The 22,329-nt window shown below is 44.1% G+C and overlaps 1 protein-coding gene across 3 annotated transcripts in view; it reads right to left on the bottom strand.

The window, feature by feature from the left end:
* The window catches only part of sp3 (phosphatidylinositide phosphatase spermathreecae), a 270,294-nt gene that overhangs the window by 160,934 nt on the left and 87,031 nt on the right, over nt 1-22,329 (bottom strand). For 2 of the 3 annotated variants that reach the window (XM_050192990.3, XM_055061254.1), the window contains exons 7-9: nt 19,751-20,135; nt 6,694-6,886; nt 6,557-6,634 (exon numbers count right to left, since the gene is read on the bottom strand). In XM_050192990.3, the coding sequence (XP_050048947.1) occupies nt 6,557-6,634; nt 6,694-6,886; nt 19,751-20,135 (656 nt within the window). Of the gene's footprint in view, nt 1-6,556; nt 6,635-6,693; nt 6,887-19,750; nt 20,136-20,242; nt 20,350-22,329 lie in introns of all 3 variants that reach the window. The other variant, XM_055061255.1, reaches the window with a different exon arrangement.

Here is a 22,329-nt window from a genome sequence, read left to right as displayed (position 1 = left end):
GCCGTTGCAATGGCGGTTCCTGGTGATCAAGCTACGCACAATGCGCGAGCTGAGGGACGAGCCATGGGAAGGCATCTCAATCCCCACAGTGTCCAATTGATGTCCCGGGAACGCCGAGGTTGGGTGCTGACAACCAGTGACACCACTGGCAACCCTTTTAGGAATTTGGCAGCTTATTGAAATCACGTTCTCCGAACCTGATCGGCGTCTGGCACCGAAGAGGGGAGTGCGCCAGGGCGCAGTGCGCTGTTGTTTCCTCCCCTAGATCATTTTCGGTCACTTGGGGGGGGGGACAGTGATGGACATTGGTGGTCAGAGCGCAATTGTCTGCAGGGGCGACGTCACAACAGTGTTCCATAGCTGCAGGTTTGATGGTGAAGCATCCTTGGTCCAGAAGGGCTGCCAGGCACAACAGTGGTAGCCTTCACAGTGCAAGCCATTGAAGAAGGAGTGGAAGCACCGCAGATGGGATCTTTAATTGCCAGAAACTCCGCTTCTGCTGAACGAATTGAAGTACATTTTGCTGCAAAGTATTTTTAAAATAGCGTACCTTAACGTCAAATGCATTTCTTGACTTCGATAAAGTGTTGGTGAGCCCCTTTAAACTTCTGTCGAAACAGAATTACTGTACAACGGCTGATACAGAGTCCATAATGGCAAAGTGGCAGTTGTTTGTCGTCAGTGGTTGGTTCGTGTAAGCATAAGGTTTGCCACTTCGCAGTGCGTCTTTGGAGCTCTGTTAGTGCCACAGCCATGGGCCACGGGAGAAGTACGTGCCACACACACGGGCATGCTCTGCGTATGTGCTGCCCAGCCACAAACAAGAGCTTAAATATAATCTGCAAATGAATATTTTACCACAAAACAAATTTGCATAACAACGTGTCATTGGTCATTCATTGGTCTGTGACTGCTAAAAACTACCTATGCCAGTTACCCTCCAAGAAAAGTCTACCAAACATGCAATTTGAATTCAGAGTTTCCCAGTCACGAGCCCAACACTTTGACACAGTGCCACAAAACCTGAGTATTTTTCTGCTGCCAAATAGTGCAACTCAGCAAGGGACAAATGAAGCAAAGCGCATCCCCTTCCAGGCTACTGTAGTATCTAGGGAAAGGCAAATTCGAAGGAGCGAAAGTCCCCAGATATCTCTATTGCAACTCAAGCATGTGCACGACGCTCAGACAAATATGAGAAAGAAGGTCTCCACACATTCTACTATGCCATCTGTGCTCTTGTTTAGTTTGGTGCTAGTTTGGCGGGAAACCTGTGCATTGCTACACCATTGTAATACTTAGAAGTCCACTACTCAGCATGATGCCGGCATTAGATAGTTTTTGCCATGTTTTAGCATGTCCGCCAACTTCTTACTTTTGTATTTTTCAGGGTAACCAGAGATGTGTATGGCTGGAACAATGCTCAAAGAGATATGTAGTGACCCAGTGTCTAACCAGAGAGCACACAAAATTAATATTGCAACTTAAATATTCTACCTAACTGCTAATGTAAAGCTTTGGCAGCAACACAATCGTTAGCGCACCATACTTGTATAATACAATTATCTTCGACAATAGCTCCGACGCAACAAAAAAGAAGAAAAATTTAATGCATTGTGTATTCTGTTTCAGTAGTTCCATGCAGCACTGTGGAAGCTACAGGCTTCTTCGACCAATCAGGGGGCAAACACGTCTTAAATGTGCTCTTCCGTGCCCTGTCTTCTGCTAACGGCAAGCGCTGCAGTGTCGGCGGCCGCAGCATCTACTAAGACTGCAACTGCACAGCAAGATCAGCTGTTGTGATCACAGCAGTAGAAAATTCGCCCCATATTCGCTCCAACACCAAAATCCCATGCACCTTCCAAGATATCTTGAGATACCGAGGAGGAGGGTTGCAGAGATGGCGGATGTGGCGAGTTCAGAAGGAGCACTCAGCCAGCGTGTTGCACGGGATGGTGCTGCCATCTCTTGATGCCTCTTGTAACATCCACCCGTACACAGTGTGCTCGCTGACATACGCAAGTGCAGCCGTCTTTTAAATAGAATTCATGCACATTTACTGCACTACTTCCGCACTGTTCCAAGCATGTTCAATGCCAATTTATTCATTCCTCTTGAGTAAAAGAGGAACTTGGAACGATACCACACAAACAGGTCTCCAAATGCAATTTTTGCGAAGGATGAAGCACTACCTAGGAGGGAGTCCTCCGCAGTGTTGTGGCCGTACCAACTGCACATATGAATTTAGCCACAGTACTTTTTAAATGCAAATTACTGTGCGTATGGCAGGCTAGCATTCAATTTTTCGTTCTCTAAACCTTTTCATTTGAATAAGTGTAGCACTCTATTTTCAGTATCATAAGCCTCAATAAATATTTTATTTAAGAACAAAGCAAAATTGCATAATAAACCACCCTGCGACCTACAGAGAAGCCTCCAAGTAAGCACCTGGCAACAGGACCACTTGTTAAGGCCATTTAGCCCAACGGGTTCCGAACTGTGGTATTACATCTCACTGTGAAAGAACCTACACTCACAGGTCGCGTAGTGCGGCTCTGATGCACAGAACTACAGAAACAGACTATAGGTGAACAAATTGTCACGAAATGTCGGCACCAGCTTTACTACTGCAAGCCATGGTATCAGCAACCTCATAATCCGTAAAGTGTAACAAGTTTGCACATACGCTTCGTGTGCGGTCAGTGCAAGACACCCAATGCAAACAGTGCTGAAACGTCTTCCATACAGCCAGATTAGCACCTCTATTTTTTTTCAATGCCAGCCAGATGCGGCCGATCCAACCGCTCACCACCCTTTCCTATCGTCCTTTCCTACTCTCCCCCATCGACCAGCATTTGCGCCTGCTTTACGGTCACGGGGGAGATTACAATCTGGGTGGCGCCTCACGATGGAAGTTGGAGGAAGATTGACAGATACGTGATAACCTGACAGCTGACAGATGCAGGGACAGAGCGTCTACCACTTCTCATTGGGAACAGCAGCGGCTGGTGCTCAGATGCCCACGTAATGCAAGCCGGCGTACCTAAATTAGTCGTACCATGTGGGTAGCGTCACATCGCGGCAAGTCACTGAACTAAGGTGCACCAACGGCTCCCATTGGGGAGTGAGCGATCGCACTGGCATTGAAAAAAATAGAGGAGGCGTTGGCCAGACAAGCCAATGACGTTGCATGTAACAGAAATCAATCGGCAAAACTCGTGACATAAAATTGTTTAAAAATAGGACCTACACTCGTGACTACACCAACAGGTGCTGCGCTTTCTGATTCATTGCTCACATGACCTTCAAAATTAAATTGAAGTGTGTTCTAAGCTGTGTTTGCTATTGATATTTTACAGATGATGCCTGTGAGCTTGCAGCAAAATAATCTACCAGTTATTTCGAGTTAAAATTTTTGTGTCAGTACCCCTTTAACATAGCCACATGTCAGACTGCACATTGCATGATAAACTAAGCCACTACATCATCTGGCCCTAAATTTGTCCGTTATACTATTTATGATTAATAAACTGTTTTCTTTACATGTATGTATATAGGTTTGTATATTGAACAAGAAGAAAGGTAACCGAGGAGCCCCATTTTTATTAGCCAGCACAAAAGAAGAACATCAAATGCGTAATGCGAAGACATGGGTTCGTATCCCACCTGTGGCCAGTTGTTTCTTCATCCACTTTCATTTCCATTTATTTATCTTTTTTTTTTTTCAATTAAGAACTACAGATAATTTCCCCTATGCTGTCCTTCGTGTCAATGTTCGGACTGTATATATATATATATATATATTACCTTTTCCTTTCTTTACGACATGTTTAAAGTGTTAATGGGCTCTATATATTAGCTTTGTTTCCTATTCTTGCCCTTTGTTAAACGATTTCACAAGTTCTGGGTTTTTAAGTAACATTTGCATTGCCCATGCAATAGTGTCTGAAGTTCTTTCCATAATTTTTGAAGTGATTCATTATGTGGACACACTGCCTGGTCATTGTTGTGACAGCCAACTAACTGTTATTACTCTCCAAGTTTCACCATCACTGAAATATGTCTGTAGCATGGAGTAGCAAAGAAATCTGTTTTTGTCTCCAGTTTTCCATATATTAATCTTTATGCAAAGGTTATCATGTAGTGAGTACCTTACTCGTTAATAACTGTAGAGCGCAATTAAGTAGGTAGACCTGCGTATATAAATGATGTAGTTTGAAGATGTTGAAATACTCTTAATGTTTTTATATTAGTGTGTCTGCAGAAAATATTTTTGTTTTTCTGCAATCATAAATAGATAACTGCATTTCACAGATATTCAAGTGCATGACCATAAGACAATTTTAAACATATGAACACTGTACAAATGCGAAATGAGATTTCTTGTACCCCTTTTTGGACACAAGAAAACAACACTTAAATGTTGTGTGGCTATACGGGATGTCCCAGCTAACTTTAGCCACGGTTTAAAAATATGCCAAAGCACTCCAGGAGGATGTGACACAAGTGCGTGTATTTGGCTATTGTATGAAGCAACTCACAATTTTTTTGTATTCTACTTAGTTGCATAATTGGTAAAGATTAATTGATCAACTTTTCAAGTATGAATATGAACTTTAGGGCAAATCTTCCAATCAGGAAGTTGTAGAGCGTAACCAGCTTCAAGTTCCTGATTACTACGTAATCAATTTTTGTGTCCTAAAGAAAGCCCACAAAATATTTTTTAAAAAAGCACATGACATGCCTGTTTGCGCATTGCGGTTGTTGTGCTTTCAAAGGTGCCATGCATGAATGAGCTGTACATTTTTCCTGGTGTAATGCCACTTGAATAATGACAGTGATGATGCAAGCAACGGCTGTGCAATCTACACTAGTGGTGTGCTTGCCTTGTGGTAGTTCATGATAGCGATAAGCAGACCAGGCACCACACCAGGCTCATTGCACTATTCGTTCATATGTAGCACGTATGAGAGCACTCCAATCATGATGCGTAAGCGAGCATGTCATGTGCTTTTTTTTTTTTTTCATATTTCACAGGCTTTCTGTAGGGTGCAGAAAAAAAATATTATGCAGCAAACAGAAAGTTAGAAGCTGCTGAATTAGATGTTTCCTAGAACTCTCTACAGCTTCCTCACTGAAAGTTTCGCCTTAAAGTTAATACTTTTGAAGATGATTAATTATTCTTACTTACAAAAAGGGTTCTACTTAAATTGAGGACAATGCAACGAGCTATAGAAAGAAGAATGATGGGTGTAACGTTAAGGGATAAGAAAAGAGCAGATTGGGTGAGAGAACAAACGCGAGTTAATGACATCTTAGTTGAAATCAAGAAAAAGAAATGGGCATGGGCAGGACATGTAATGAGGAGGGAAGTTAACCGATGGTCATTAAGGGTTACGGACTGGATTCCAAGGGAAGCGTAGCAGGGGGCGGCAGAAAGTTAGGTGGGCGGATGAGATTAAGAAGTTTGCAGGGATGACATGGCCACAATTAGTACCTGACCCGGGTTGTTGGAGAAGTATGGGAGAGGCCTTTGCCCTGCAGTGGGCGTAACCAGGCTGATGATGATGATGATGATGATGAATTATTCTTGCCTAATTATGCAATTAGGCAGAATCCAAAAAATAGATAAGTTGCTCCATACAATAGCCAACACCATGCATTTGACCTGCAGAGTGGTCTAGCATATTTTTGAACAGTGGCTAAACTTAGCTGGGACAGCCTGTACATTATGATAACATGAAAAACATGGAAAGTTTTGCCCAAAGTGCAAAGCAGTAATTGCAACAGCTATTGTGTTTTATATGGTATAAGCAACAGTAAACAACCTGTGTATTTCTATCCACCTAGAACAGAACTTCGCATAGCCCACCCATCAGATTAGCTGATAATTTCGTTAGGGATCACACAGAGCCTGAAAATGAGGAGCCGAAACCCATGAAAAGATATGCAATGCAGAAAACCATATCAAAAGCAACAAGACATCATGCCGCCCTTTAGCAATTCTCCTCACTACAGTCTCTAATCTACAAGTGCATGCTGATGCAACAATCCTGCTCCTGCACTCCTAAAAAACCATGGCTTTTACTTCTTCCCCTTTACTATCCTGCATTCCATTTTATTCTGCCAGCTTGACTTCACTTTTTTAGCTGAGTGAAGTGCAAGCTCAGCTATAACTTCTCTTCGAAATGGTCAAAGCTGAGGCACAAAATCTGAAGTTTCTCTAATCACCACGACTGCATTAGATGCATTTTTTCTATTGTCTAAATTTTCACTTTGACATGTAAAATCAGGATGTCTTAACATACTAGTGCAAGCAAAACTAGATAAGTCCATGAAACAACATTTTTTACTTTACGACTTGTGTCATTCATTAAAAGCAACATCCATATTAAAAGTTGCTCTTATATGCCTTTTCAGTTATGAACAGCAAGACACAACACAGATGTGGCATAATGATCATGGCTGCAAGCACACACACACATGCATGCACGTACACACACACACAAAAAAAGTTCTGTTTCAGAAGTGAAAATGGATAAAGAGCAGGCATGCTTACCAGCAGTATCGCATGTCACGAATCAAGTCCTTGATACCGTCGATGAGAACTGAAACATTCTCAAAACGCATACCTCTACTGCAACAAATAATATATTTTCAGAATAACTTTTCACCAAGTAACCGTCCTTTACATACCAATATTCATGAAAGTCAAAGCTGACATATGTCAGTTCAGGGCAATCCAGGTGAAGAACATGATTCAGGTATGCATCTGCAAGAAGTTTTTCTTTTCCAGTTTGTTCCACAAGGCTGATTATAACCTGGCTCCCATAGAGTGCTATCTGCTCAACAAAGTGTTTCTCAAAGGCTTGTTTTGTTTCTTCTTCATCTGTAAATGTAAACAGAAAAAATAATAAAAACCATGTTGAAGTTCAATTTCAGCTTGTAAGCATAGCAGCTCTGCGTAGGTGTAAGGTGGCTAATTAGAAAGTAAAATAAAAAGTCACAGTTTCACTCCAAAGACTAAGCACTGATAGCGATAGCAAAGTAAGTACGGACCACTTATAACGTAACCACTTATAGTGCTGGACCAGATAAAATGCGGTCCTTTTGGACTCCTGTTTACCCTCCCATAGAAGTCAATGTATATGCATACCGTTCATAGTGCAGCCGCATAGTCAAAATACCCATTATGTGAGAGAGAGCTGATAAGTTCCTGGCTTTGCACCCTTCCCGATAAAATAGAAAAATGAATGTGGGCCAAATGACAGCCTAATATCTTGGGGTAAAGTGCAGTTATGCTGTACCTGCAAGCCAATCAGTCTGTTCTTTTAAACTAATATCTTAGCATGTAATTTTGCAAATATCAGATGGTTGCAATTTTTAAAACTGTTTTTTCTATCAGTGGGTAGGTGTAATAGCAGAGACACAAGCAAGTTTCACGTCGTTGGGTGTAAGGGCCCACATGAAGTTTTTGTTTCTCCAGGGAAAATCAGCAAAGGGCATTCATACTGAAATGTCACAAACACTGTGCTCTTCGTACAGCACTGTCAGAACTTCAATATCTCGTTTCAAGACTGGGCATTTCCCCATTGAAGATGAGCACAGCAGTGGAGGCCCCCTAACCTCAACTGAACTGGCAACATGCGGTGCTGTGCCATGAGCTGATTATTAAGGATCGTAGAATACCTGGAAAAAAAAAAAAGATAGCCCAGATACAGGTCATCTCACGGAAGCATGTTGGGTTTGTTAGCTCGACTATCCTAGGCTTGCGCAAGCTTTCAACGGGTGGATGCTAAAATGTTTGAGCAGCAAATCAGAAGAAGGAACAATAGTTGAAGCATTCAAAACTATTTTGGCATATTTTGATGCTGCACAGGACTTCTTTGGCTAGGTTAGTGACTGAGGATGAAACATGACTCCACAACTATGAAAGAATGGCGTCACAATGGGACCCCACGAGCGAAGAAGCTCCACACCCAGAAATTGGCCAATAAAGTAATGGTGCCCATTTTCTGGTATAAAGACTGTATTCTGTTCATGGAATAACTAACTCAGGGCTCTAGTATTAGTGGACAGTATTATGCTAACCTGCTAGACCAGCTGAAGGAGTCGATTAAGACAAAACGCCATGGAAAGTTCACCAAAAGGATCATTTCTTTGCATACCTGTGCATGTGTCCAACATTATGGCTTAAAAATTAAACACCCTGGGTTTTCAATTGGTCCACCATTCCCCCTACTCATCTTATCTGGCCATTTCTGACTATTATCTATTCTTGAACTTGAAGAAACACCTGAAGGAGCAAGGTTTTGAGGACATTTCTGACATCAAGCATGCTGCCGACAGCGTGTTTGAGGCCCAACCAAAGGAATTTTATTTGAACAGTTTACAAAAGTTGCAACTTATTTGAACAGTTTACAAAAGTTGCAACTGTGCGGTACCAAGTGCATCAGTCTCAGGGCAAATGTTGAACAAATGTGTTATTTCATAGCTCTGGCTTTATTCTTTCTGGTCAAAGCCAGGACCTTATCAGCACCCACTTGTAATGTGGCTGCAAAAACCCTCGCATACAAGCAAGGCAGTGAGCCTGCTTCTGAATGAGGTGCACCGGCCAAGAGGAGCACAACGAGGGCAATGTGGAGTAGGAGGAGAGACGCGGAGCGAACGAACAAGGAATGGAGAAAAACAAAAAACAAGAAAATGTGGCGGCAGCGTATCATATTTATGTGCTCTGCGGGAACATGGGGGTTGCCTAGGTGCCGAAAAAACATTTGCTCCAGCTGCTCGTCAGCAGTACGTGCTCCACACCGAACGTATGCACATTGTCACTCTTACAGTCACTAACTGGTTCTTACAGCAACTGTCAATCTTACAGTAAATACAGTCACTAACTAATTTTTTCAGACACAGACTGGGTCACAGAAAATTTTGAGACAGTCGCCGCCACGGATGCATTTTGAATCGCCCATCGCGATGCATGTCGTCACGAAGTGTAGATATTGCATGCCCTATCTCTATTATATAATTGTCTATGGGTACGAATATATCAAGGGCAAGCTTCCCGCGATGGCATGCCGCCCAACATCCCCGCCAACTAGGCCTAACCAACGCACCTCATTGGGAGTCAATGAACAAAGTTACAGTTTAGTGCAGAGTCAACAAAATGCATCACAGTGGCTGTACAGAATTTGGAAAGCGGAGGAACCACCTTCACAATGAATGTGAGGGCACAAGCGGCACAGGCAGCATTTGAATGGGGGCAACTTGGTTTGCAGTCGCCATCGCGCACACGTAGATCATTTTGAGAAATCAACAAAGACGCTGTATAATGCCCGAAATTTTGGTCGCCATTCTACATTGTTTCTGTGGAATTGGTGACGATGCCATGGGGAAGTCCGTGGATAAGTGAGTAGATCTGAAAAATTACCCGACGACTTACCTTACTCTTTCTTCTTTTTGTGTGTTACACTTAGCCTAGTTCGAGCGAAGGCCACAGGTCCTTGGACGTTAACCTTTCAATGTTTCTTCATTTAAATGGATGCAGGCATCTTGGTCATATGCTTTGATTTTTGGACACGCGTGCCTGCTTTGTCGACGTGTTCTGCATGTGTGCCGCTTTGGTTACAGTGTAGTACTGCTTATAGTGCAGATATTTACGATTCCGGCGACTTACGTTATAAGTGGTCTGCACTTAATAGACAACTACACAAAGTAACATCCACAGTTTTTATTGGCCGTGTAAATTGTAGTAAACATTTGTTTACTAATTAAATTAACAAGCATGGTGTCATATGTGCACAAGCAAACATTAACAGATAGCATTCAATGACCATAAATGCTTGCTGTCCCAATGCTGGCATGATGAAGAGTGCCGGCAGCAGGAAGCGAACATTTTGTGCTACCACTTGCTAGCTTCATGTTGCCCCTTGCTTCAACTTGTCTCCGAAACTTGAGATAATGCGACCTCAAACACTAGGTGCATGGAAAGACAGTGCACACGAAGCCACCAGCCATCTCGGCTGTTGTAACTCCAGCCAAAAATTTGGCTGCCATTATACATCATTTCTATAAGTTAGTGTAGCTGCTGTGCGGGTAGGTCCATATAATCAACAGGTCCAAAAAAATAGGCTATAAAAATGTGTTAGCAACTGTATTTGTAGTCTTTAGAAACTGATTTTTCCCTAAACTAGATGCAAATGAAAAATGGTATAAATATGGCAATCATAAACAACCTCTAAAAATCAGGCATTTTATGATAAAATCCTAAAAGCTGGCAGGTATGAAATGACAAGGCTTGTATTCTCAGTAAGCATCTTACATCACTTTCTCTTTGCCCCTTTGTCCCCTCAACATCACCTTTGCCCTGCTTGCATTTTTTTTTAATCACCTTAAATTGCTTAAATTCCAGCTCTTTCTTCCTTGCTCAGAGACTTAGAGACAACACCTTCAAGCAGTGGCTTGTCAAATCTGTAACTAAAGCTGGTCTTCTGTGCATGGGCCCTCTCTTGCAGCATAGCTGCCGATTTTCCACGGCATAACCATGTGCTACATACAGATAAGTCGTCATATGAAGCAGCCTATGTGGCTGAAACAGAAAACCGCAAACAGAAAGAACGCAGAAAATAGCGGTGTGCTGATGTACGTGTTCATGTGCACTTATCTCCGATATCTCTGACCTCTGATTGTCTTCACTGGTTAGCAAATACAGTTCTGTTAGGTAAGATCATGATTCATTCATGGGTCTTAAAGGGCCCCTCACCAGGTGGCCATTTTGAGGTGACAAGCACAGTGCATACAACGCACACTAACGATCATGCCTGCTAAGTATTACATTCCTGCACGGTGTGGAAAGAACTTAAATTTCAAACCAAATGCCGTTTGCCCTTCTCCTCGTGGGCACCGCACTCCCAGCTGGAGAGTCAACATTTATCGCGCAAGTGCGCCTACGTACATGGCAGTGGTGTGACATCGCTCATAGTGGCACATGACTTTGAGAATTATTCAAGGCAACAGCAGTTCTTTGTTTGATCTGTTGCGTCAAAAGACCAATTAAAGTATAGAGAAATAATAAAATCTACAAACCGAATGACTGCGTGTCATTGCTTTACTTCGTACTGTAGCAAGAGAGATGCACTTCCGTTTTGTTTGCTTATTCCCATGTCATGCTGTCGCACGCACAGAGAGCGAAACTGTGTCATTTTATACCGTGTTCCAGCGCGCAATCATGCTCTGTGATACACTTGCGTAGCCTCAGTGTTTGTGTAGTACTGACTAGTCAGGTATTCCCGTGCACAGCGCACAAATTTATGCGCTGTGTGAAATGACACAAATGCAACAGCTCACATGAGAGACTCAGCGGAAGTGAGCCGCGAAGGAAAGAAACCAAAAAAAAAGAAAAGAAAAGAAGGCGGAGCCTGTGACGTATGTGTCCCGTGATCCTCCAGCTCCGGTATGAGAGAACGCAGGGAAGAAATTTCGCTTGCAGAGGCTAGACGGGGGGCAAGTGGAGACAGCGTTATGTTGGGGGTGACGCATGCCTCGTGAAATCAAGGGCTCACGGCACTGAAATATTATTATGGAGTAGCCAAGAGTGGCACCAGTCAGAAGAAGACGATATGACGAGTAGAGGTGGAATCGGTCTCGACAGCCATCTTGTTTATACTACATTGTCGTCTCTCTAGTAAATGCTGTAAATACATCTTTATATATGACTTCTGCAATATAACAAATTGGTGAGAGGTGCGGGGTACACACGAGAAACAACAACGGAGCTCCGCAGTGGTCTTCACCTTGGACTGGACAACATGATGGACAAAGCAGGACCTGACATGGCACGGCCTACATCAACGCCTACAACCCTGACAGTTGCGCTGGCTCAGCTGCGAGATCCAGGAACGTTCTGCGGTACCAGTCACCTCGACGTGGAAAACTGGATCGCCACGTATGAGCATATAAGTGCCCACAACAAATGGGATTCGACGATTATGTTGGCTAACTTGGTCTTCTATCTACAAGGCACAGCGGTGTGGTATGACAACCACGAGGAAAAGCTTAATGACTGGGACATAGGCAAACAAAAGCCGAGGGACACTTATTCGGCCGTCTCGCCGGGCGGAAGAGCATAGCTAAGAAATAACTAGCGACCCGCGCCCAGACGTCCACAGAATCATACGTCTCTTACATCCAGGACGTGCCACCTCTGTGCCAGAAGGCCGACAGCAATATGGCTGAGTCAGAGAAGATTGGCTAAGTCAGACAAGACTGAAGGGGATCGCTGACGATGCTTTCAACCTGCTCATGCGCAAAAATTGTGAAACAGTACAGGACATCATAAAAGAGTGTCAAAGCTTTGAGCAGGCCAGGATCCGCCGCATTGCAACGCAGCTCGCACGTCTGTCAAACACAGCTGTGACATCCTCTTGTGATGACAGGCTAGGAGTGCAGTGACCATCATCATCAGATGAAATGACATAGATGGTGTGGCAAGAAGTTGAAGCCATGGCTCCTACAGCTCTTTTTTCCCACCCCAGTGGACTGAACAACTTGCCTACAGCACCATTCGTGCAGGCAATAGTCCACAAAGAACTCGCCAATCCTGGAGTTCATTCTGTACATGTCGTTGCTGCTTCACAGCTGTCTAACGCTCCAGGTCCATCGACTGGTCCGTGGTATCCTGTATGCTACCAAAATCCAGCCCAGTGGTGAACCGCAGACGATCCCCAATCTGTTTTGCCTGCCGGCATATTGATCACATTGCTCGCCGTTGTAACAACCGTACTATCCCCTCCTTTCTGCGACCACAATTCACCAGTTGTTATCACCCCAAACAGAGCAAGCGTCGTTACCAGCCTCCATTTGCACTGCAACAGCCGAACAATGATGCTCGTGCTCCTTGGAACAGTCCCTCACTGTCATTCCGACATCACCAGTCCCGTCCGCCACCAGCTCGTCGCCCACCGTTCCCCACTGCAGCCCCGACACCTGCCTCCGAAAAACTTAGCAATGCAGCTCTTGGAGGTGACGCTGCATTGATGACTCAACCACAAAACCTTTTTATCACTTTGCCGACCAAACAGAACTTCATGGACATTTTAGGCGATGGAGCCAGTGTCCCAGCACTTATTTACACTGGCGTGCACGCTTCCATGATGACTGCCCAATTGCACCGACGCCTGAACAAAGTTCTCACACCTGCTGCATCACGCACCCTCCGCATTGCTGACAGGGGAACACCTACCATGAGTGGTATGTGCACCGCTTGCATTGGCATCGCGGGATGCCTAACGACTGTTTTGTTTGCCATTTAGGAACAATGCCCTTACAACGTTATATTTGGCTTAGACTTTTTGTAGTCCCATTCAGCCCTCTTTGATTGCGCGTTTAGTGTCATTCAGCTTGAACTGCCCCACGGCTGCTATAGTCCACCAGTCACACAACCACGGTTATGCTCTCCCAAAGACATCCGCCTGTTACTTCAAGCCACTACGTAAGTCCCTCTACTGTCGTTCCCATCTGTTCCTGATGGCGTCTATGTATATGTCCCACTGCAGACATACTGCTTGAAAGAAATTTGGCCGTGCCCCATACCGTGCTCAATGTTACAGGCAATCGAACTTCACGCCCTCCTTAATTCAACTGCTAGACTCAAATTCTTCCTAGAGGCATGTCTTTGGGTGACATCTTGCCTGTGAACGATTGCGAGATATCAGCTCTTGATGCCGAAATTCCGTCGCCTTCTACAGGAACCTCCGATTTACCGACTCTGACAGATGAACTTAGCAAGATGATTGCACCTGACCTTCTTCCGGCACAAGCTGCTGACCTCCAACGTCTCTTAGAAACTTACCACGACATTTTTGAACTGGACGGCCACCCTTTAGCCCAGACATCAGTGGTCGCCCATCGTATTTACACCAGAGATGCCAATCCGATATGCCGCCGGCTGTACCGTGTTTCACATGCTGAACAACAAGTGATACAATGAGAAGTCGATAAGATGTTGACTAAAGGCTTTATCGAGCCATCTTGCAGTCTGTGCAGCCATCTTGCAGTCTGTGAGCCATCTTGCAGCCTGTTGTCCTTGTCAAGATGAAGAACGGCAGTTGGCGCATTTGTGTTAATTACAGACACCTCAACAAAATCACATGCAAAAATGTCTACCCCTTGCCGTGTATTCATGACGCCTTGGACTGCATGCACGGAGCCAAGTACTTTTCATCGATAAACCTCTGATCAGGCTATTGGCAAATTTCGACAGATGACATGGAACGTGAGAAAACTGCCTTCGTAACAACCAACAGCCTTCACCAATTCAAGGTTATGCCGTTCAACCTTTGTAATGCCCCAGTAACCTTCGAAAGAATGATGGACGCCTTACTTTGCAGCTATAAATGGTCCACATGTCTGTGTTATCTAGACGATGTCATAGACTTTTCACCAACTTTCACGAGTCATCTAACATGTCTATTGGCTATTCTTGCTGTTTTCCAGCATGCCAACCTGCAATTGAACTCATTCAAGTGCCACTTTGGATGTTGTCAAGTTACCATTCTTGGCCATCTCGCCAGTGCCACTGGCATTCAACCCAACCCTGACAAGATTTGCACTGTCCAGAACTTTCCTGTTCCATCCTGCGCCGCAGATGTATGACACTTTCTCAGGCTATGCTCGTATTTCCATTGTTTTATAAAGAATTTTGCCAAAACCACTCACCCACTCACCGACTTACTTAAGAAGAATGTTGCTTTCACATGGGACTTTGCTCAAACCACGGTGTAAGAATACTCAGGTGTTGACACTGCGCCCGCTGGAGCGTCCCGATTATGCTCGGCCGCGGAGGAGTGCGCTTTGCAGTTCGGCTGCGAGCCGACAGATGGCGCCGCTGTCAGCGGGCCATCAAGCGTCAGCGGTGCTGGCGCCTTGAGATACCGCTGCCAAAGCTCGATTTTCGCTTTCGTGGCGTGAATTAAATTGAAAACGCCAAGGAAATTCGTAGCTTGGAATTAAAATCAGTAGTGTGCCAGTCTTAAAATTTTGTTTGCATGAAATTATCTTGTGTAAAGCAGTTAATGATATGAACTCAGTCGAGCAGCACTCGAAGCTCATTCACGTTTCGCTTCCTCGTTCAATTCGTTTCATTCAATGTAACCATAGATCTAAGCATAATAAATATAGATGGGGGTCATCGTTCCCTTTTCTGTTCACAAGGGCAGAAAATTATGGCACCGGAAAGTTTCCGCTCCACGCATATTGTTGCTTCTTCACTCTATATAAGGATCGTTCAAACATTGTTTCGCTGAGTGCGCTAATTTTCAAGATGCAGCGCACTAATGAAGCGCGGCTGTTTACGACTAAAGTTGTGAAGAGGCTGCGTATTATGTAAAAACTTTCTCACGCCGGAAATGTGTCAGACGGGATGAAAGGGTGCGTCGGATCATGGAACATAACCCAACGAGAAAGCTTGAAAAAACGGTATTTTTATTCCGATGCATATTATCATAGAACGGGCATAATTTGCAATAAGCTCCTTTCCACTGGAGGCTAAATGGCTCTTGAAGGACTGAAGTATGCAGGGGTCAGCGTTCACCCAAGTACGCTTTCGAAACTCGCAATGAGGTGAAAAAAATATAGGACAATCACCATGTCACAAGTTTACACTGTCATGTACTCCCATAATTAAAACAACGAAATGAAAAATTTCAGAACCTTATTGCACACCATATGCCCAGCGCAAACAAAAAATGCAGTAACTGGGTGAAATATTCAAGATATACACAGTGTCACTGCGCGGTAACAGCAGTTTTCCATCTAACCTAAACAGCAAAAGTCGCAAAAACTGTGGCATATAGGAATATGTTGATGAAAATTGCGGCTATGAGGAACAAAGCTTAGCCAGTTTCTTTTTTTCTTGTGTCTCCTTTTTCATGCTCATGTTAACATGTCTGCAGTGCTGCCGCATCCGCATGCTAACATAGCAGTGAAGCAACTGAGCCACTGTTTCTTCCTTGTGCTCATCACACGGAAAAGTAATGGTGTAGGTGTCAAGAACACCATCAATTGTGTCCCAGTAGGCAGTCTGGGTGTCTGCATACGGTGCAAACAAATGTTCAGTTTGTTTCAGTAGGTGATAAAGATGCATATTTGGATGCATAAGTCCTCCTCTGTCCTTTGCATTTGTCAGTGCTGCCTCAGCGGTAATGCTCTTTTCTGAACTGAACGCTGATTTGCATGTAGGACAGTTCGTGAATTTTTTCATTTTTCTGCTCATGAATCCTGCTAAATAAAAGACAATGCAGTCTTCAACTCCAGTTTCTGCTCCTCCTTTCGTTTGGCTGATGATGTCATCACATTCCCAGTCGTCTACGCAGATAACGCTCTCTAGCTTCTGCTTCACGTCATCTACAAAGTCAGCTGATGACGCTTTGACGTTGTTTGAGCTTATCAGTGCCCTAAAATCTCATACATCTAGGAGTGGCTTTTCTCCTTCAACTACTCTGCAGTTGCCAAATTTAGGAGGCTTTAGAAGGGTGTAAATAGACAGTGTCTGATACAGCTGTAAGAAAGTAGGCATTGAGGGGTGGTCATTTTGTCTTCCAGCCAGTCTTATCTTTCCAAAGAAGCGTTCAATCGGATCTTGGTTCATCTTGCTTGTTAAAACCACGTGCAAAAAACCACGGCAAAAACACGCGCGCAGTGCCGCGCCACACCGGACCGAGCTGCCTAGCGTGGGCCCGCCTTTCGCAGCGCCCTCTAAGTTAGTGACCGGTCAGACCAGTTTCTAAAACCCCCCCACCCGAACATATTGTGGCCGCGAGCGGGCGGCGTTCTCGCGCGCGGCGAGGGGAGAGTGTCAACACCTCAGTATGGTATATTCTTACACCGTGGCTCAAACCAATGCCTTCTCCGCCCTCGTACACTTGCTCACGGCTCCCCCATTGCTGGCTCATTATGATCCATCTGCCACCACTGAACTTCACACGGATGCCAGTGGCCATGGAATTGGGGCTGTACTTGTTCAATGGCAGTGTAGCGCAGAGCGCATAATCGCATACGCCAGCCGCCTCCTGTCACCCGCCGAGAGGAATGGGAGTGGGGTATTTCCAAGGAATCTTCCCTATAGATTTTCTTTGTTATCGACTGTTTCTGCATGTTATCAGTGTTATCACGCTTTCACTTTTGCGAGTACTATTGCATCACTAGCCACTTTCAACACAATAGGCCCATTAGATCGATGCGAAATTGTCTCAGTGACCTATGCTTGACCCAGAAACCATGAGGATGTTCCATATAAAAACCGATTTTAAGTTGCATCAATCCACCAAGTTGTGCCTTTCTTTAGTTGTAATAAGTCTACCAAAATAAACAATTTTAAAGCAAAGCTTTCTTTGCCTCTTCCTTCAACTTTTGTGCTGGTGCTGCTGCTGCTGCTGTTTCCTTGCATGCCGTGTCGGAGGATGGTTCAGAGCTTGTATATACATGGCAGGAGCATGGCAGAGCGGTTAAGTCAACACAAGAAACTTGTTGGGACCTTTCCATTGCGTGGCATGTGCACAATGCCTTCTGGAACTCCCTTGGTGTTGCAACATAGTCCCTTGACAGTTGTAATTATCTGTGACCACCCTCAAAAGCATTGCAGAAACTGCAGCGTTTACGTTCCGACTAACATGCAAGTCCAGACGGGACATAAGATAGAAGAGGGAGACGAGATAGGTGACATCAACAACATTTCGGTAGAGCGGGTCCACAATGCCCTCTGACATGCATGCCCTGGAAGATGCCAAAATGCCTTCTGAAGCTCCCTGAGGGCCACAACATGGCCTCTGGATGCCGTAATTAGGCGTGACCCCCCACAAAAGCATTGTAGGAGCTGCTGCACTTGCCTACGTGCTCACATGCAACAGCAACGACAGAACAGGAAGAAGGTAGGGATAATGTTAGAGAGGTAGTAGAGAGGAGAGGAAGCAGGGAATGGGTACAACCTAATCCCGTACCGACGCAGTCAGGAAACAGGTGATTAACCTTACCCTTCTGCACGCGTGGCAGTTCACCTAACATCACACGAAATAAAGAAAATGCGTCGTCAGAAAGCACTGCTCGTTTGGCCTCTCTTCAGTAGAGGAATGAGTGAATTATTGACACGTCTCTGTGTTCTGTGTACTACATGGACAAACACAAGCGGTGCAGGCAATGTAACATTTCACATCACATCACGAGTGTCATATGCCATCAACATCACCACCAAATACCGTCAATGAATGCAAACAGCACAGAAAGCTTCGCTTACATCGATTCCCACAGTGCGTGGGATCTGTATAGTTTCTTTCCTTATTTCTTTCTCCTTCTCATTCTTCTTCTTCTCCCATATTTAGTGAATAATCAATTTTTTGTTATTTGTGTTGGTCTGCCTGCCAGCATGCCTGCCATCACCATCAACATCATATAATGGAGCAATGATAATTGCACAACAAACAGTCAGCATATCAGTAGACTGCTATATCTCGGCTAATCATAGTGTAAGCTCCGATTCATAGTGTGATTCAAATGCGGTCCTTATATATTATACGTAATTATAAGCAGGATCATTATGAATTCATGTGCATGGGCTGCATTTCATGCAGCAGTTTCTGGATATTGCATTTGAGTACAATGAGTGAATACAAGTTCTGTGAGGGAGCCTCCATGCTAGATATCACCATCTCAAACTTTTGGCTCTGCAGTAATCAATCTTGGGCAATTAAGTCAGAGATAATGCACATGGGCTCAACTGACAGCTACTTAAAAATGGTGTGCAGGTCTACAGGTTATTCGCTCGCAACCACTGTGATTTCCTATCATTTACCATTTAGGGAAAGCACAGGGAATGTGGGAGATGGAAATTCAATACGATGAGCAACACAAAAACAAGGTAAGAGCAGGAGCCAAGATTTTAACAAGTGTACTTGTCTTTTATTGAAAAAGACAAGTCCATTTGCCGAAACGTTGACTCCTGCTCTCACCTTGTTCTCGTGTTGCTCATTGTACGATTTACCATGTTATTTTTTGTGCTTACTAGGTTGGATAGGGAAAACGCATCTAAGCTGCAAGATGAATTCCCCAGACAAGAAGACCTAAGCCGCCAGCAATGCACAGTCAATGTCACATGTGGCATCCGCACCTTGTGAGAATGCACAGCCCAAATCAACTGCGTGTCAGAGGAATGTGAAACACATGATTCTCATCAACTAACAAGTAAATATTATTGCACTAAGCACAATAATGATTATAACACTTTCTATACTGCTGGTGTTGTAAAGAGCAATGAAATTAATATTCCCCTTGGTAATGCTTTTTTTTTCTTCCAGACTGCCACATCATATTTTCAACGTTCTTGCAGTTACATTCATGACTGAAATATTGGTCAGTAACTGTGCCCGACTTTTTCAGTCACAAAGACATTTAATAAACATATTTATGCTGCTTCCACACACATATATGTTAACTATAGTAAGCTCATACGAACATTTTATCCAACCAAATGAGAGCTGTACCATTGAGATTTTACAGAGTCTATAAGCCTGAACTTTCACAAACACAGCATTGTTCTGTAGAATGCCTGTTCAAACTTGTATGCTACGTTCTCTCCTTTACATGTACATATTTAAATGTACGCTATCAAACCAGACAAATTCGTAAACACTTGCATGAAAGAATAAAATGAGCAGGTGAGTGGAGCACATTAAACATCTTACAATGTTTGAAAACAAACGCCCACCTCTGTCAAGACGTGGAGGCGGACGGTACTTATAGCCGGGTTGACTCCAGAAGACGGGCACTGAGCCACGCACTTGTACGAATGATACCACATGGGCAGCATGCTCAAAAATTTGCTCAGTCTCCACATAGTTGGCGCACTTGCCCATTTCATCCACCCCTCGCCGCTTGTAACGTGTTCCTGCCCGGTAACGACTTCGCCGTGACACTAAGGTCATGGTGAACTCCTTGGCCAATGGACGTGCAGCACTTTGCACATCAAACCAGGCACCCGAACTGTCCTGGCAAAGTGCTGCTTCTGGCTGGCTGTCATCGATGGGGTCAAGCTGGCAGCGCTCAACTTGCACAAAGCCTTGAATAATAGGCAAGACCCAGTGGTCGCCACCCTGCAAGAGTGAATGAATCAGCCTGCATCTTAGAAAGACGGCACTGAATCCTACTTATGTCCATTGTAGGACAAAGGCCTGTTAGTTAATGTCATCCTATGCCTCACCGATTGATTGACTGTTTGTTTTATTAGAAGGAGAAAAGAAGGAGGTAGGAAATAAAGAGCCGTGGGCATCGTAACTGTCTCACTCCTCGGTGGACACCGAAACTGTCCTGCGGCCGTGAGAAAGATGGAAGTGGAGAGAAAAGATGAGGAAGGAAAAAAAAAAATAAGTAATAGACATGCTGAAGACTGAAAAAGGAGAAAAATACAATACATAAAATATACATGTGAAACAGTAATGTTTGTACAAGTGCGGTTGACAGTACAGTGCTGTGCACTGTGACACTCAGCCACACAGTGCAGTTATGTGTGACCCCAGACCAGTCTCCTCCAGGAACAGCACCAGGGTAGCGCGGGCCCTTTCGCAAGAAATTTTTTAATCTTACAGACCCTCTTTGCAGAGCAGTTTTCTCTATAGGAATGAGATGGTGCTTTCCGCAGTACGCCTTAAGTTGGCTCAGCAAAGGCACACGAATACGAAGCCATTACTGCTTTTGCCCTGCTACTGCACTATCAGTTGTCAGAAATGCAAATGGGTGATCGCTAATGGACTGCGCTCCATTCATGCTGCAAATTGTGGAACGGTAGAGGGAAGATATGTGCAGTACTTGGCTGCAAAAATAGTGACTGGCATATTAAGGAATGAAATTAATCTGTGTGACCAAGTTTACGGACCACTGCTACATAATGACTGCCTGCATTGCTGGCCCTTTGCGATGCATGGATTTCCTCAAGAATGAAAAAAAATTACTGTTCCATCAGCATTGTATCACTACCTTCAGAGAAAGGACTTCAACCCCGGAACATCACTAAGATCGAGTACTGCTCGTTACACAGTGACAAATAGAGTAGCGCTGCTTCCTGGCCATAGCAAGTTTATCGCAAATTATCCACGCACATCTACCCCACCTCCCGCACAAACTTATGCCCAGTCTATTGCCAACATATCAATAATAATGATGATGATTTATGGAGTTTATTGGTACAAGGGCCAGGGATGGCCAGGAATGGCCAAAGGGCTCCAAGAAAAATGGTATGAAGCAGTCCATGAAGTAGGTACATGACAAATGATAAATGTAACATGGCTTTATAGAGGTCTAAAAACATTTGCTGTAAATGGCGTAAAATATATAGGCATTAATATAATGACAATGACAAGTGATACGGCCCATGACCATGAAGGATATTATACAAGAGAAAAATACAATAAAATGTCACTGCCACTAGCACATGCCTTACCTGGGCCCTTGAGTGCAAGGACCCCCAGAGGCATGTGCCTTACAACACTACTATCGTAGCAGCACACTCTAGAGCGAAGGTGTGCGATGAATCTCTTGGGCTGATAATGTGCAACATAACATCATTTAAAAAATTAGGCACTGCTTTGGTGTTAAGGAATGGTTCTGCACCGAGAAACAGTGCAGGATGAAGGGGGATACGCTGTTGGTATGCTATAGGAAAGTGCTTTTTCTATTAAGGTTCTGCTTCCTGACACTACAGCAAGGTGTGGAGGATTGTCAGCCTTTCGCCACATCTACCACAGTCGGGAGCTTCAGCACCAGTTAAAACATAAGAATGGGTGCCAAATGTGTGCCCTATTCTCAGTCGACAAAAGAGCACCTCACATCGTCGTGACTTTGATAGCGGCGGCCAATTCCCCAAGTGGTGTTTAATTACGTGAAGCTTATTCAAGGTTTCAGCATCCCGCAAGTGTTGCCAATAGCTACTCAGTTTCTTATGTAGGAATGGCTTCAGGTCTGTGGCAGGAACTGCTATTGAACTGCTAGCTTTCATTGCAATGGATTTAGCCATTTTATCTACAAGCATGTTTCTCTTGATGTCTCTGTGCCCAGGCGCCCAGCATATTACGAAGTGTTGGTTAGATAAACAGGATGTTTCAGCTAACTTTATCCAGAGATTAAAGATATACTGATGCAATCTAAGACAACACGAGCAAATGCATGTTGCTCACTTTTGTATGTAGTGTGTCCCGCTATTTTTTGTATTTTGCTTTATTAGATAATTAGTCAAGTTGATTTCCTTGCCAGCATTGAAACCATAAACAGTGTGTACTACAGTAAGGTTCTCCA

This window comes from Dermacentor andersoni, chromosome 1 (genome assembly GCF_023375885.2).
Source record: "Dermacentor andersoni chromosome 1, qqDerAnde1_hic_scaffold, whole genome shotgun sequence".
NCBI classification, from domain to species: domain Eukaryota; kingdom Metazoa; phylum Arthropoda; class Arachnida; order Ixodida; family Ixodidae; genus Dermacentor; species Dermacentor andersoni.
This window is presented reverse-complemented; position numbering and strand designations above follow the sequence as displayed.